Here is a 14,342-nt window from a genome sequence, read left to right on the forward strand (position 1 = left end):
CAAGACGAGATTCTAGCCCTGCCCTATGTGACACAGAAGCTGTTCCCTGGCCACGCATGGACATGGAACAGTGAGCCTGTGTCCTGTGCACTCAGGTTGTACTTGAGTGGCTACAACATGCAGGCTGGGGTCCCACGGGTGTGGGGGAAATAAAAAGTGTCCGGAATTTTTGACACATGTGACTTTGAAACATGGACATTGGTGGCAATGACCAGCTTTGACACACTGAGTTAAATCACAGTGATTGTGGCTTCCTTTCTCTCTTTCTGAGACATGAATTCATGATGTCACACACACTGGCCTGGAACTCACAGGAATCCCCCTGCCTCAGTCTCTCAAGTTCTGGAATCACACACACACACACACACACACACACACACCCCTAATGGTTCCATCAATCAGTGTTGTGAACTTGTAGTTCATTTCTCAGACTCAAAGGACTCACAGGTGTGCTCACCTCATGGACACCTGATCACTAAGAGTGCAAGGCATTGTGCAGGACCACCAGCTCCCAAAGCCTTCTCCTGTCACTAACACACACTCTCTGAATAATACTGTGTGTGTGTGTGTGTGTGTGTGTGTGCGTGCTTCCAGCCCCTGTTCATTCAGTTTTCACTCAAGTGGACCTCACAAAGAGGAACCCAGTGTCCTGGTGTCCTGGGTGTAAGAAGATGCCCTCCACCACAGAACATGTCACCCTCTGCCTTGTGCTTTATCTGAGCCCTCGGGGGACCCAGTGGTGCTGGTCTGTGATTCCAGTCTTGCCCTTTCTGAAATACCCTGAGATACACAGAGAGGGTTTTAATAAACAATGGCTAGGGCTTCCCAATGTCTCTTGTCAAGCAGAGGGGAATCAATATGTCAGCTTTCATGTACCCTATGTGAAAGCAAGTCCACACGTGATGTGTAATTGCCACATCCCATTTCTCTATGATGGAGTGACCCTTGTGTGGACCTTTGAGAGCCTCCCCAATGATAAATGGCATGTAGGTTAACAGCAGGATACAGGAATAAGCAATGGGCAGCCTAAGGGAGGAGCCTCATGGTGGCTGGATCATTTCCATGACAACAGTGATACAGGGTCTCTCACTGGAAGAGAGATGTCCACAGGTGACACTTCCATATCAGAGCATCTGACGGCCATGTTGTACAGCACCAAGCTTGCTCCAGACTGGATCTACACAAGAACCCTTTGCCCTAAGGAAGGCGCTCATCCAGGCTCTGGGTAAGCACTCTGCCACTGAGCCACACACCCAGGCACAAACATGCACCCTTTCCCTCTGTCAGACACTAGGCAAGTCCTTCCCTGCTAAGCCATACCCACAGTCATACCCATTATTGATTTTAAAGGTCATCTTTCCAGTCCCTCATGGCGAAATGGGCTGCAGCCATTACAGATCATGCATGGAACTACATTATTTTGGGGTAGATGAGGGAAGATGTGATGGGTCCACCGCTTGTCAGGGGGCCACAGGCCATTGTTTATTAAAACCCTGTGGATCTAGGGGTGTTTCAGGAGGCAAGACTGTAATCATAGACCAGCATCTAAGATGCTAAGATAAAGCATAAGGCAGAGTGTGGTTTGTCCTATGGTCCATAGGGCATGCATCCTCTCACACACAGGAACACTGTGGCTCCTGGTCCTCACAGCTGCTGGAGTGATAACTGAAGGAATGGGGGACAGGGAGACCCACTCCTCCCCATTCACAGAGAGTGGACATTGAATACAGGAGTAGGGTTTGAGGACAGGAGCAGGAATTGGGAGATGTTGGCCCTCAGGAGTTTAGTGAATTTTTAGAAGGGGCCCAAGTACAGACGGCATAAGTGGATATTTTATGGTTAATGTATTTGTGCATTTATAAGACTGTTGGTTCGCCACACCGAACTATGGAACCATTTGGCCTGTATGTGAGGGGTGGTGTGTGAAACTTCAGAACATAGAAACTTGAAGCACGCGGTACTCTGTGAATTCCAGACTAGAATGGGACATATATAAGATCCAGTTGGAAGGAAGGAAGGAAGGAAGGAAGGAAGGAAGGAAGGAAGGAAGGAAGGGGAAGGAAGGGGAAGGAAGGGGAAGGAAGGGAGGGAAGGGAGGGAGGGAAAGGAAGGGAAGGAAGGGAAAGAAGGGAGGGAAGGGAGGGAGGGAAAGAAGGGAAGGAAGGGAGAGAAGGAAGGGAGGGAGGGAAGGGAGGGAAGGGAAGGAAGGGAGGGAGGGAAGGGAGGGAAGGGAAAGAAGGAAAGGAAGGAAGGGAAGCAGGCAAGGCAGGCAGAGGGAGAAAGAAAAGCAAGGGACAAATAATTAACTCATTTTAGTTTAATTCAATGCATTTTACTTTAATTCAGTGCTTCAAATCTCACACTCACACATCTAAGTTTTAAAGTCATAAATTTTAAAGTGCACACAATTTTATTCTCCTGCACTGTGGTAACCCCAGCCTGCATGCCGCAGAAACGGTACACCTCAATGCACACTGGCCAGATTCCCAGGGCTCCAGGGGCACATGTGCTGCTGAACTTGGGATGAAGACCCATCCCTCAGAGTGCACACACCCCCTCAAAGGCTGGCTGTTGTTTATTGATGATGCTCAGACTTTTTATTTTTTTATTTTTATTTTTTGGACAGCACCTCCCAACAGCTGGACAGATGGACGTCATGCTTGAGTTCTCTTTCCTTCAGAGTCTGACTCCCAGAGAGCACTGTTGGAGGGTAAGGCAGAGGATGCAGGCTGTGAGGATGCTGTCCATGGGCAGGCAGGGATCAGAAGCCTGCAGTCTGATCCCAGGTTGGATGCCCCTCACTGGAGCCTAGAGCAGCATCCTGTCCTCTAGGTCAAGGTCTTGCAGCAGAGCAGCACATGCCCCTCACTCCAGAGTCTCTTGGGTAGATGCTGGGTGCTCACTGAGAGACACATCTTTCTTTCTCTGGCTGCAATGAAAAACATACAATCATGTCAGGAGCCTGCATTGCTACCAGGAAGAGGATGTAAACCAGCCCCGAGGGTGCCTCAGTACCAGTCTGGTGTACCTGACTGGACACCTAGAGCTCCTCAGAAAGAGGGCCAGCACACATGGAGGTTGGAAAGATGGCCGTCAGGACACCTTTGTGACTATGCCCCTTGAGGGTGCATATGGCCCCACAGGCAGGATCTACATTAACAGATCTGCCAAATGGGAGACATGGCCTCGCCACCTCTCTGCTGCAGGACAGCCCTATAGGCCACTGTTCCCACAGCTGCCTCCCTTCAGGTCCCCTCTCATTTCCTTCCTGACCTCCTGAGGTTTTTTCCCCACATCACTGCAGCCATGTTCATCCCCACCCTGAGGTCACACATAACCTTATCAGTTTCCTAGCATCAGGCAAACCCTGCCCCAGGAGGGGAAAGGTCCCTCTGTGCCTCTGTGGCTGTGACAGCCCTGCTGAGTCCCATTGGTCACATGACAGTGAGACAGGGAAGACAGGCTGCTTCATGGACCTGACAGTGGCTTCAGACTCCACGGCCCTGACACTCTCTAGTGGAATGTCCCTGAGCCAGTAGATTCAGCTTTCAGAGTCTATGCATCTGTTTGTCTGGGAGCACCTGTGTATGTGTGTGCTTGTCCACATGTGTAACAGCACAGAGATGAAGGTCACAGGACAACTTTGGGGGTTTGTTTTTTTCCTTCTACCATATGGATTCTAAGGATCAAACCCAGGTCTTCAATGTTGGCTGTGTGCTTACACACTGGGCCATCTTGCCAGCCCATAATATCTCTGAATGGCACTAAAATGGCAGTAAAAGAAGGCAAGCAGCTGCCCTTTACAGGAATATGGAGAACTTAAGAAAAAGACCACCTGTCAGTGAGAATATTATTCAAGTAGATGGGGTGACCGAAGCTGTGTACTAAAGGACAGGATGATGACAGGATCTCACCGGTACATTCCAGCCGCTCAAAATGGACTTATCACAGTTCATAAAGAAAGTTGAATGTGTCCAGATCATAGCCTCATTTGCCAGAAGGTGCCAGCCCTCTAAGTTTGAACCAGCCACGTTCCTTGTTGGGTCAGCCGGGTCCAGGATCACAGGCCTGCAGAGCAACATTCAGAGAGGGAATTGAGCAGCTGGCCAGTGCCTCAGGTACCACTGCACAAGAACAGAGGAGGAGCCCAGCACAGCATCCCTATCCAAAGTTTGTCCTTTGTCCCTGCCCCACAGCAAACAGGAAGACTGGAGGGATCATTGGGTATGACCTGGAAGGCCTGGGTTCGAATCCTCTACCCTTTAGTAACTGTGTGTCCTGGGCAGATCCCTCAGGCTCTCTGATCTGTGAGATGAGGAGAGTTGGACCAGCCAGTGTCATGGGAAAACTGAACAAACACAGGACCAGGACATGCCACTCCCTAGGGTGACATAGTACTCTGTTATTTACAGGCAATTTGTCCACCGCTGGTCTTTGGTGCCTCACAGCCTTATGATGCTGTAACTGTTGGATAATCTCAGTTCCCACTCCATGTCCTCCCATTCCTTTGCTGCTTGCTCTGGACAGTGTCAGAGCCTTGGTCTCCTCATCACAGACAAGAGAGCCCTCCCCACCCCCACCTCCCAGGGCATTAGGGCCTCATGTCAGTCAGGTGACAGTGCCCAGTGCAGGAGATGCTGCATGGACACAGAGCTCCCACCTCCCCCTTCTCACAGGACTGCAGCCTGACGTCCACGGGGAGCTGAGCCACGCAGGGACAAGCTACCTGTCTTTTTGGAGCTGTCTGTTCAGGTAGTCAGAGATCTCATGTTTAAATTCACAACACCATCTCCAGTAGACTAGAAGACTCAAATAGTCAGTGATCAGGTCTAAGACACTTCGGAAGCACTGGGCTACATGTAGTCCAGGGCTGTCTTTGACCCCGCATTCCCAGGCATACACTGTGAGCAGCTCCAGGGCGTACACTGGGGGCAGCGGCTTCCTCAGCTTCTCCTTACACTGAGAAGAGAAAGGCAATGAGAAAAACGGGGCTCTCAGCTGTTGTGTAGGGGCCACTGCTCACAGGCTCAATTGCAGGTTTATTGTCACACAGCCACACCCAGTCATTTAGATTCAGTCTTAGGCTCCTCCTGTGCTATAGTCAAGAGCTGAGTGGTTGAGACTGACCCTGTGTGCTCCACAAAGACAGCATTCACTAGCAGGCACAGGAGGAATCAAGACACTATGAGTGACAGCTAGGAGTGAGGGTGGGAGCGGGTTATAAGGAGACTTCAACATGAGTGTCAGGCTCTTGAAGAAGCTGACTCTTATTTCTAGTTTAAGAGGGTGGAGATGGGGCTTCCAGGGGCTGCGGGACTGTGCAGACCTGCTGACCCAGCACACTGAGTGTCATGTGTGAGACCCTGACTGATTACACAAGGTGGGGCGTGACTTGGACCTGCCCTCACGCTCTGACCTCCACATTCTTATGCACACACATGCACACAACGACATGTGCTCCCACGAACAGGTATATACAAACATCACACACATATTTAAAAATTCCAAAAACAAAACAAAACAAAACAAAACAAAAAAACCCACTGAGAAATCACCTATTTAAAAAGGCAATGGCTTGAAGTGCCTCCATCAGCCTGGCCTGGAGTCAGGCTCGTGGGGCATTTTCTTGATCAGTATGGGAGGGCCCAGCCCATTGTGGGCACTGCCTGTCCTGGGCAGGAGGTCCTGAGAGGTTTTTAAAAATCAGACTGATTGCCCAAGGGTATCAGGCAGCCAGCAGAGTTCCTCCATGGCCTCTGCTTCCCTCAGTGATGGAGTGGGATGCAGGGATGTGAGGCAGACAATCCCTTTCCTCCCCAGTTTACTTTCCAGCATCATCTTTACCACAGCCGTCAGAGCAAACGAGGACAGAACTGGTACTAGGGAGGGGGCCCTGCTGTGACTGACCCGCCATGTTGCTCCTGGGGAGGACTGAGGAAGGATGATGGAACTTTGGGTTGGAAAGCTGTTGAGAGCTGAGAGCCTGACAGGCTGTTTGTGGGGACCTGGAAGACAGGAGGTCTGAGAGGCAGGCAGGTGACAGAGGCTGGAGTGAAGTGTCACAGGAAAGCAAGGACCCCATCTGGGCTGCTTGTGTGCTATGTTTGCATGAGGAATCAGGGGTTTCTCACCAGCTGGGGCTGAAAATCTGCTCAGGTTAAGTAGAGAATGGCAGGATTGGGCCAAGGCTTCTAGGAAGGGTTTCCCCAGTGTCAGCAAACAGAAGCCCTGGTCCAGGGGTCCCAAGACTGCATCTCCAGTTATCAGCCACACCTGGAACTGCAGAGAGGTCTCCCAAGTCACAAGTCCCATGAAACCTGCAGGACTGAAGGGGCCTTGCAAAGCAGCTGAGGCCTGGCACTGGGAGAGGCCAGGAGAAGCCATTGGGGAAGTGCAGCCTCAATGGCAGTGGAGACTCCCAGACACTGGACTTGTCCTGAGCAGGGGGCGACTGCCAGGAACAGAGCAATGTGAGAACAGAGCTGACCTGAGCCTGAGACCAGCTGTGTGTGTTGTGGATGGCAGAGCCCGAGAAGCTCAGAGAACTGGGAGTCCCAGATATCAGATACTGAGGTTTTGGCTCTGATGGGTTTTCATTGTTTTTTTATCTGATTGTGACAGTTACCTCTTGCAGGAAGAATGAATTTAACTAGTGTTGTAAATTTTAAATGAGCACATTCTTGATATATATTGAAATTTCAAAAGAGAGAGAGAGAGAGAGAGAGAGAGAGAGAGAGAGAGAGAACCCTTTTAGATTCCTAAGGCTAGATTGTGTTTTATGGCATGATATTGAAATTATATCTTTGTAAAAAGTCAAGAAAGGGAAGGTTATGGTTCAAGAGGAGTGTGTGTGAGAGCATCAATTTGAAAGTGGGTTATTTGTGAAAGTGAGTTTTTGCCAACTAGACATAAGCTAGGGTCATTAAGCAGGAGGTGCCTTTAATCAAGACAGTCCCTCAATCAGTCTCAATCAGTCTGGTTTAGGGTAGTCTGTGTGGACAGGTTCCTGATCAGTGATGGATGTGGTTGGTGCCATGCCTGAGTGTTTGCGCTGTATAATAAAGCAATCTGAGTGATGCATGGAGATGAAGGCAGTGAGCAGAATCCTTCCCTGGTCTCTGCTTCAGTCACTGTGCTGACTTCCCTCAGTGATGCCCTGTGACTGGGATGTGTAGCTAAGTAAGACCTGTCCTTCCCAAGGCACTCTGGGTCATGTGATAACACTATCATGTCAATAGACAGCAAGCTAGACTAGACCTCTTCTTGGGCCTGCATCCACATTCTCTACACACAGGGTCCACAGTGTCTGGGCCAGATGCCTTACCAGTTGATACCAGTGCTTGACCAGACGGATGACATTCCACAGCTCGGGTGGACGATTCTTCAGGAAGTTTTGATGGACATCTATGAAGCACATGGAGAACTCTCCCTCCTTGTTCAGGGCGGTGCACTCATGGATGAGTTGGGCATACATTTTGTTGTAGATTTCACAGTCAACTTCCTCTTTCTGTCTCACTTCATCTACAAAGGAAGTGTCATTCATATTTAGACTCAACCCTGCTCTGAGGATCTTCCTTCTCTCTAGGGTCACAATCGCTCTCTATGGGGTTCAGTGAACAAGGCAAAGTTTGTCCGCAGCAAGCATCATTCCCCATACAGCCATGAGCCCACCACACTTCTGGACTGTGCACAGGAATTCGTCCTGGAAAGTCTGTGCCACCAACTGCTCCTAGTAGGATGCCTTACTCCCAGGCCTGTAGGAAACAGCACACTGTGGTCACTCACAAGAGAGCTACACGGTCATCTGATAATGGCCAACCATGTGCTGGTGTACCATGGAGAATTCTACCTCAGTTGTCTATCTTATCTCGTGAGTACAGTGTCTGTGCTATTTTGAGATGATGGGTGGGTTGTGTGTGCATGGATGGGGCAAACACATATTCAGAGGGCACAAGAGGAGATGAGGCATCTTCCTTTATAGTTTGTCACCCCTCCCTTTGCAGCAGGGTCTCTCTGTGAACATGGACCTTACTGGTGTCCATCAGGCCCCAGAGATTCTCCTGTCTCAGTCCCCATAGTTCCAGGGATGCAGGTCAATGTGAGGAACTTCCTAAGCTTAGGTGGGCGTTGGGGATTTGAAATCAAGTCCTCATGCTTGTGCAGCAGTCACCCTTAACCACTGAGCTGTCTTCTAAGTACTGTGTGTCTGCAGTGCACAAATCTCAGTAGTGCCTCAGTGTCATGTGGTGTTGACTGTCCAGTTCCTGAGAGCTTCAGGATATGGTGGTAGTGTCTGTGTGTCCTGTAATCTTTTACAGTGACAGGAGCAGGCTATGAAATTGATGTGTCTGTGGCTATGTGTAGGTGTGTTTGCACATTTGAATAGACTATCCGGGCATTAAGCTGCACCTTTGGTGTCTGCAGGTGTGTGGCCATGGTTGCAGCAGGCCATACCATCAGGCTTTGATGCAGCCACAGACCCAACTCACTCACAGATGGAGCTTGGGACAAGTCCCGTACCCCACTGTTCCATAAAGTTCTAAAGAACATATTTACTATTTCATTACCCAGCACACAGTAGGTCTCATTTGCTAAGTCTCCTGGGTGAGGGCTGTGGTCCTCTTGGGTGTCATCCACACAAGCATTTCCAAGGCAGTGCTTCCACTATAGAGTTCCTGTCCCACTGGAAAGCTGCCTCAGGCTGGGCAAGTCCATGAGCAACACGGGCTTCTGGGGGAGCGCCCTCCCAGCTCATTTCTAAGTCACCCCCTCTGAGCCTCCTCCACTGAGCAGGGTTCTAAGCCTCTTGAAGCTTCCCGCAGCAGCCTTCCCTGGTCCTACTCCCAGGCTGGCCCTCTCAGTCCCTGCTGCCTGCGACTCTGGACTGTTTCCCTTTCTTTAAGTCAAGGAAGGACTAGTGGCCTGCCTTGTACCTAAGTTAATAGCAGCAGTTCTACAGCGGCCAAGAGGGGGCGCTGTGCTTTCAGTCACTATAAAACCTCAAGTATTACCCAAACTCCCCAAACCCAGTTTTGTTCATGGGTGTTCCTGGTTTTCTTTGGGTCAAGTTTGTAGTTTTAGAGACACACTGTGTGTCAGTCAGGCCTGGTATCAAGAGATCTTAATGTAGAGGGTCATTAATGTGTAATTGTATAACATGTGTGTGCATGTGGGGGTTTGGGGTGTGCAGGGTGTCCACACTTGAAATCCCAGCACTGGGCAGGTCGAGACAGGAGAATCTCTCAGGCTCACTGTCTGACCAGCAAGGCTGACATGAAGCTGGTGGATCTACCTTTCTCAAAACAAACAAGGAAGTAAACTTGCCTGGCTTTTGGAGGTGGAGGAAGCCCAGTGTGTCCTGAATACATCTGAGTATAATTGTTTCCAGCTGGAGACTCACAGCCTACAGACACTTGTAGGACAATGCACAACCACTGCCACCAGCCCTGTGCTGTACCTAATTGATATCCTGAGTCTCCAGGTGCAAGAGATGGTGGGTTCAGCTCCATCAGAGCACAGGCCACACCTGATCCCAGCTCCTCACTGCAAGAGCCACGAAGGTGGGGCAGCAAACTCCAGGTCAACTTCTCAACCAAAACAGGCTCCTAAGTAACGGACATCCAAGGCTGGCCTCTGGCCATTACCCACACATGTGTACAGACATCTGCACACACGTGAACATAGTCTCCCCAACACACACACACACACACACACACACACACACAGAGAGAGAGAGAGAGAGAGAGAGAGAGAGAGAGAGAGAGAGAGAGAGAGAGAGAGAGAAAGTATTCAGGTATGAGGAAGTGCAGGCTGAGGCTCCACTGCTGGCTGACTTACACAGGGCATCGTAGGCTGGATGCACATCACATTCCATCTCCTGCTGGAGCTCAGGGGAGCTCAGCTTGAAGCTCAGAGACCTGGAGTGGGGCTGCTCTGAGATCTGGACCTCAAACTTCACTTTAAATTGTTTCTCTTGCTGCAACTGGCACAGGTGTTTCTGAATCTCCTCAAGGAACTCTTCATGCCAGTTTAACTGATCCTCAAAGCTGGTGAGATTGTTAAATAACACCACCATGTTGGCCTCTGACCTGCCCTTGAGCGCAGTGTGTTCATTGTAGGAGCCGCCCTGAAAGACAAGGATGAGAATGATAAAGGACAGGGAGAGCCATGCTGGGCCATCCAGATGCTGAACAAAGTAAGAGTCCATCACCAAGAGTGATCCTTGGATGGAGAAAGCTGACCCCTGTGCAGTGGAATTGTATTCAGTCCCGAAGAGTGAAATTGGATCTGTAGGAAAATAGATGGTCCTGGATCTCCTTGTGATACAGGAGATAAGCCAGACTCAGAATGATGAACACCCTTGTTTTATCTATTTCTATCCAGAATTAAGTGTGTGTATGTGTGTGTGTGTGTGTGTGTGTGTGTGTGTGTGTGTGTGTATGTGTTGTAAGTGATGGAAAGGGACTCTCTGAGGCAGGTCAGGTTCAAATACAAGGGCATCGGATGGTAGTCGGTGAGATGAGACTGAGAAAATCACCACAGACATATTTACCTGTTGTCAGGATCCCCCTTGCTAGCAGAGTATTGAAAGGAATAAACCATCACCACCATGCCAGGAGAAAGTCTGCAGTGTTACTAAGAGGCCACAAAGAAAATGTCAAAATTAAGAAAATAAAATTTACAAAAAAGAAAAAAATTAAAAAATAACAAGTGACACTGCAGAGATCCTCCCTAAATAAAAAGCTGAGCACAATCACTAACACATTCGAAGCCCTGACATAGATGGGTGGACTTTACAAACGACAGTCCTGCAGACTTCACAGTGACTGAGGTAGGGACTGTCGTCATAAAGTCCCATTTGACAGATGGAAACTCGGGCAATGAGGTTCCATCAGTCCAGTCATCCAGCAGGTGGGGTCTCTGTTCTGTTCTCTGCCCTGTGCCATAGCTGGGGTGCACATGAGGACACTGGGCACAGCGCAGGTAGGTAACTCACTCTCCTCTAAGGACTGCAGTCTGGCTCCTGAGAGTCCTCTCCCACCCCATCCTGGTCAGCTCAGGCTGATGAGACTCACCATCACAACCCTGGAGACCCTCACAGGGTGAGCGGCACCTTGGAAGCATCTCTCCTTCAGGAAAGCACATATGAAGTTGATGTCTGCTCTGACCCCCGTAAGAAATGTAGTGTCAGGAAGAATATGATCCTCTATAAACTTACTCAGCTTCCAGATTGGGGTTCTACGGAGTTCCTTCGACATCCTGAGACCTAGAATGTTTGCTGACTGCAGCCTTGCCTCTGGAGTCAGCTGCCCCTTGTATCCATAGCTGGCTCCTCTTCCCTGGAAGGGCGGGGCTATGCAAATCAGATCTCTACACCTGCCACCTCTGGCTCCTGGGCTCCATGACACTCTGGGGTTTTTTCCTGCAGCCATTTCTTTGGATTGTCAAACCCTCATCACAGCAGGCTGTGGTTCAGGAGGCCTGAAGCATCCTAAACAGGTTCTGTTGTTCTTCCTTCTTGACCTTGAACTCTTACTAAAGAAAAATCCTTTGATAGTCTTCTAGATTGTTAACAACAAAACACACACAGAGACACACACAGATACACAAACAAACACACACAGACTTCAGTAAAACATGAAGAGCAAGTGAACTCCAGAAGAGGGCAGGCACCAGTTGCATCACAGCTGTGCTGGGTTTGTCACAGGTGACTGGCCCATGCTGGATATTGTAATGATCTGTCTACAAGGTCATAGCTAGCTTCTAGTTCAGACTTAGGGTCTCATGGTTCTGTGGGTTCTCAGATGCACACCCATGATGTGGTCATCACCCAAGGCATTATCTGAGACAGTCTGTCTGTCCTCTACCCCCACCTCCTTCTGTCTGTCCATAAAGGACAAAGGCTTCACATCTTTCTTTAATATGGGCTCCCACTCCTATGCCCTGGGTGGATGTGAACTTGGGGATCTGCCCCATTGGCTTCCCAAGTGATGAGGTCACAGGGGTGTGCCTCTCTCCCTAGCTGTAACCACCTGGGTTATCAATCAATTGCCACTGTCCACTTCAATAGCACAAAGTGTTGACTTGTGCCCAGGACACAGCCTCATGTGGGTGAGCCTGTCTCCATGCCAACCTCTCTCTGCCCAGCAGGAGTGGATGTTCATCATGGCAGGATGCTCCACACCTGTGGACCAAGTCCTGGGAGGTTGACTCAGAAGGTACAGAGTTCCAGGCTAGTCCTGACTACATGATGAGGCTCTGTCTCATAAAACTGTAAGAAGAAGCCCCTCCCACACTCATATGTACACATGTACACACCTACACACACTCACATACATCACACCCCACACACCTAAATTACTGTTGTCATTGCTGCAGAAATCAAGGAACAGAAGAGTGAGAAAATTATGACCACATTGGCTCTCCCAAGGTTATTGCCACATGTGATGGTTTGTACATGCTTGGTCCAGAGAGTGGTACTGCTGGGAGGTGTGTGGCCTTGTTAGAGTAGGTGTGTCACTGTGGTCTTTAAGACCCTTGTCCTAGATGCCTGGGGGATAGTCTTCCACTAGCAGCCTTCAGATGAGATGTAGAACTCTCAGCTCCTCCTGTACCATGCCTGCCTGGATGCTGCCATGCTTCCCACCTTGATGATAATGGATTGAACCTGTAAGCCAGCCCTAATTAAATGTTGTCCTTATAAGAATTTCCTTGGTCATGGTGTCTGTTCACAGAAGTAAAACCCTAACTAAGACACCACAAGTCATAGCTGGCTTTAAGTGATTTCTTTTTGGAGAAGCAGAAGCCATGGCCTTGTCATTCAGGTCAGAGTCCAGCCCTTAGCAAATAAGAAAGTCTTCATGGCTTGGCTGACAGCAGAGGCTCCTCTGTGGACCCTGACCTTGCCTGAGGGAACTGGAATGTGAAGGCCCCTCCCACAAGTGTCAGGATGGGAGGACAAGAGGCCAGCTGAGGGTCCTGGGCAGATCTGGGGAGGGCCAGGCTAATTGTATTTTAAATATTCTATTCCATTTATTTCATGTGTGATCATGTGACATCAGAGGACAACTTGTAGAAGTTGGCTTTCTCTCCTTCCACCAGGTGGGTCCTGGGGACCAAATTTAGGCCACCAGCCTTGGTGACAAACACCTGAGCACCCTCTGAACTACCTCAGTGACCCTTTTTGTTTTTTTATGAGGCAGGACCTCTGTTATAGCGTGACTGTCAGTCCACTTACAGCAATGCTCCTGCCTCAGCCCCTGTTGCTGGCATTATAGTGTGTCACTGTGCCCAGCTGATCTATACTGCTTCCCTGCTCTCCTGTGCATCTGATCAAGGGTCACTCATCCCAACAAGGCCAACATCCATGGCAAGTCTAACTGAGCCAGAGTGTTCAGGTCACAGGGTATAAGACCTGGATTTGCCCTCTTGGCCACATGTCCAGCCGCTGCTGGGTACATGATATCCCCAGGCGTCACCTGGGTGGAACTGACCAGGTCTGCAGAAGTGTTTGTGCCTCTTGAAAAGGCAAAATATAGTGGAATTAAGTATCCTCCTGGACATTTTGTAAAATATTCTTTGACATTATCATAATATACATTCAATATATTTTGATAAAATTTACCATCACTTTTTCTCCCATGTAACTCTCCCCCAGCCCTATTTAGTGTGACTCTCTTAATGAATACGCCACGGGTGTGAAGCCAAACCACTGGATTTGGACAACCTGCCAGGGACCACACCCTAAGAAAAACTGACTCTCTTCTGCCTGGTTTAATGCCAACTAGACTCAAGCTAGAGTCCTCTGAGAAGCAGGTACTTTACAGGAGGGATGCCTACATAATATTGAGTATAAAGATGTAAGGAGCAGTCTGAGTTTCTGTCCACTTATCCAAATCGCTGTGGTAGGTTCATCCCTGGGGCCTGTGATTGCCCAGCACTGGGCTCCCCACCAAATGTGCAGTACCAGGAGTGGCCTCCAGTGGAGTGGTCCTGAAATCCAGTGAGAATGTGTCCAGTCATTCCCCATAACATCCTCCCCCCAGTGAACCCATGGGCAGATCTGGCCAGGCCAGTTCTTATTGGCAGGGTTCCCTGCTGGGTAAGACACAATGGTGTGCAATGAGAGCCTGTTAAAGTGCCAAAGATAGCCCACAATAATTGACCATTCTGCTCTGGCTCTGCAACATTCCAACTCTCCATCACTAAGTTCTAATTAGTTATTCAGCCTTGTAGAGTCTTTAACACCCACGTGGCTTTCCTTCTTGTTCTTCCTTCCCTTTCTCAGGAAGTTCAGTTTATAAGATTCTATGGGAGGGGTGGCAGGGCAGCTGACTCTACCT

At 49.4% G+C, this 14,342-nt stretch overlaps 1 protein-coding gene across 2 annotated transcripts; it reads right to left on the reverse strand.

The window, feature by feature from the left end:
- Nucleotides 1–2,374: 2,374 nt before the first annotated feature.
- On the reverse strand, nucleotides 2,375–11,258 carry LOC143437702 (inactive 2'-5'-oligoadenylate synthase 1D-like). 2 transcript variants are annotated; one of them, XM_076922662.1, is made up of 6 exons: nucleotides 11,076–11,258; nucleotides 9,838–10,126; nucleotides 7,325–7,521; nucleotides 4,727–4,959; nucleotides 3,905–4,068; nucleotides 2,375–2,700 (listed from the first exon to the last, which is right to left on the reverse strand). In XM_076922662.1, the coding sequence occupies exons 1-6, from the start codon at nucleotides 11,256–11,258 to the stop codon at nucleotides 2,612–2,614; spliced, it is 1,155 nt and encodes a 384-aa protein (XP_076778777.1). In that variant the 3' UTR covers nucleotides 2,375–2,611. The 2 variants fall into 2 exon arrangements, with proteins under 2 accessions (XP_076778777.1, XP_076778776.1); XM_076922661.1 differs by lacking the exon at nucleotides 11,076–11,258 and having other exon boundaries at nucleotides 2,375–2,929; nucleotides 3,915–4,068; nucleotides 9,838–10,334.
- Nucleotides 11,259–14,342: the final 3,084 nt, after the last annotated feature.

This window comes from Arvicanthis niloticus, chromosome 24, assembly GCF_011762505.2.
Source record: "Arvicanthis niloticus isolate mArvNil1 chromosome 24, mArvNil1.pat.X, whole genome shotgun sequence".
In the NCBI taxonomy this organism is placed as follows: domain Eukaryota; kingdom Metazoa; phylum Chordata; class Mammalia; order Rodentia; family Muridae; genus Arvicanthis; species Arvicanthis niloticus.

What these genes read in the sequence shown, in the direction of transcription:
- LOC143437702 (XM_076922662.1), bottom strand. Translation starts at nt 11,258, where the DNA reads ATGTCGAAGGAACTCCGTAGAACCCCAATCTGGAAGCTGAGTAAGTTT. An exon ending in AGACAGCTCCAAAAAGACAG is followed by an intron (nt 4,069 to 4,726) that starts GTAGCTTGTCCC and finishes GTTGCTCTGCAG; the next exon opens with GCCTGTGATCCTGGACCCGG. An exon ending in GAATGTACCGGTGAGATCCT is followed by an intron (nt 2,701 to 3,904) that starts GTCATCATCCTG and finishes ACCCTCCAACAG; the next exon opens with TGCTCTCTGGGAGTCAGACT.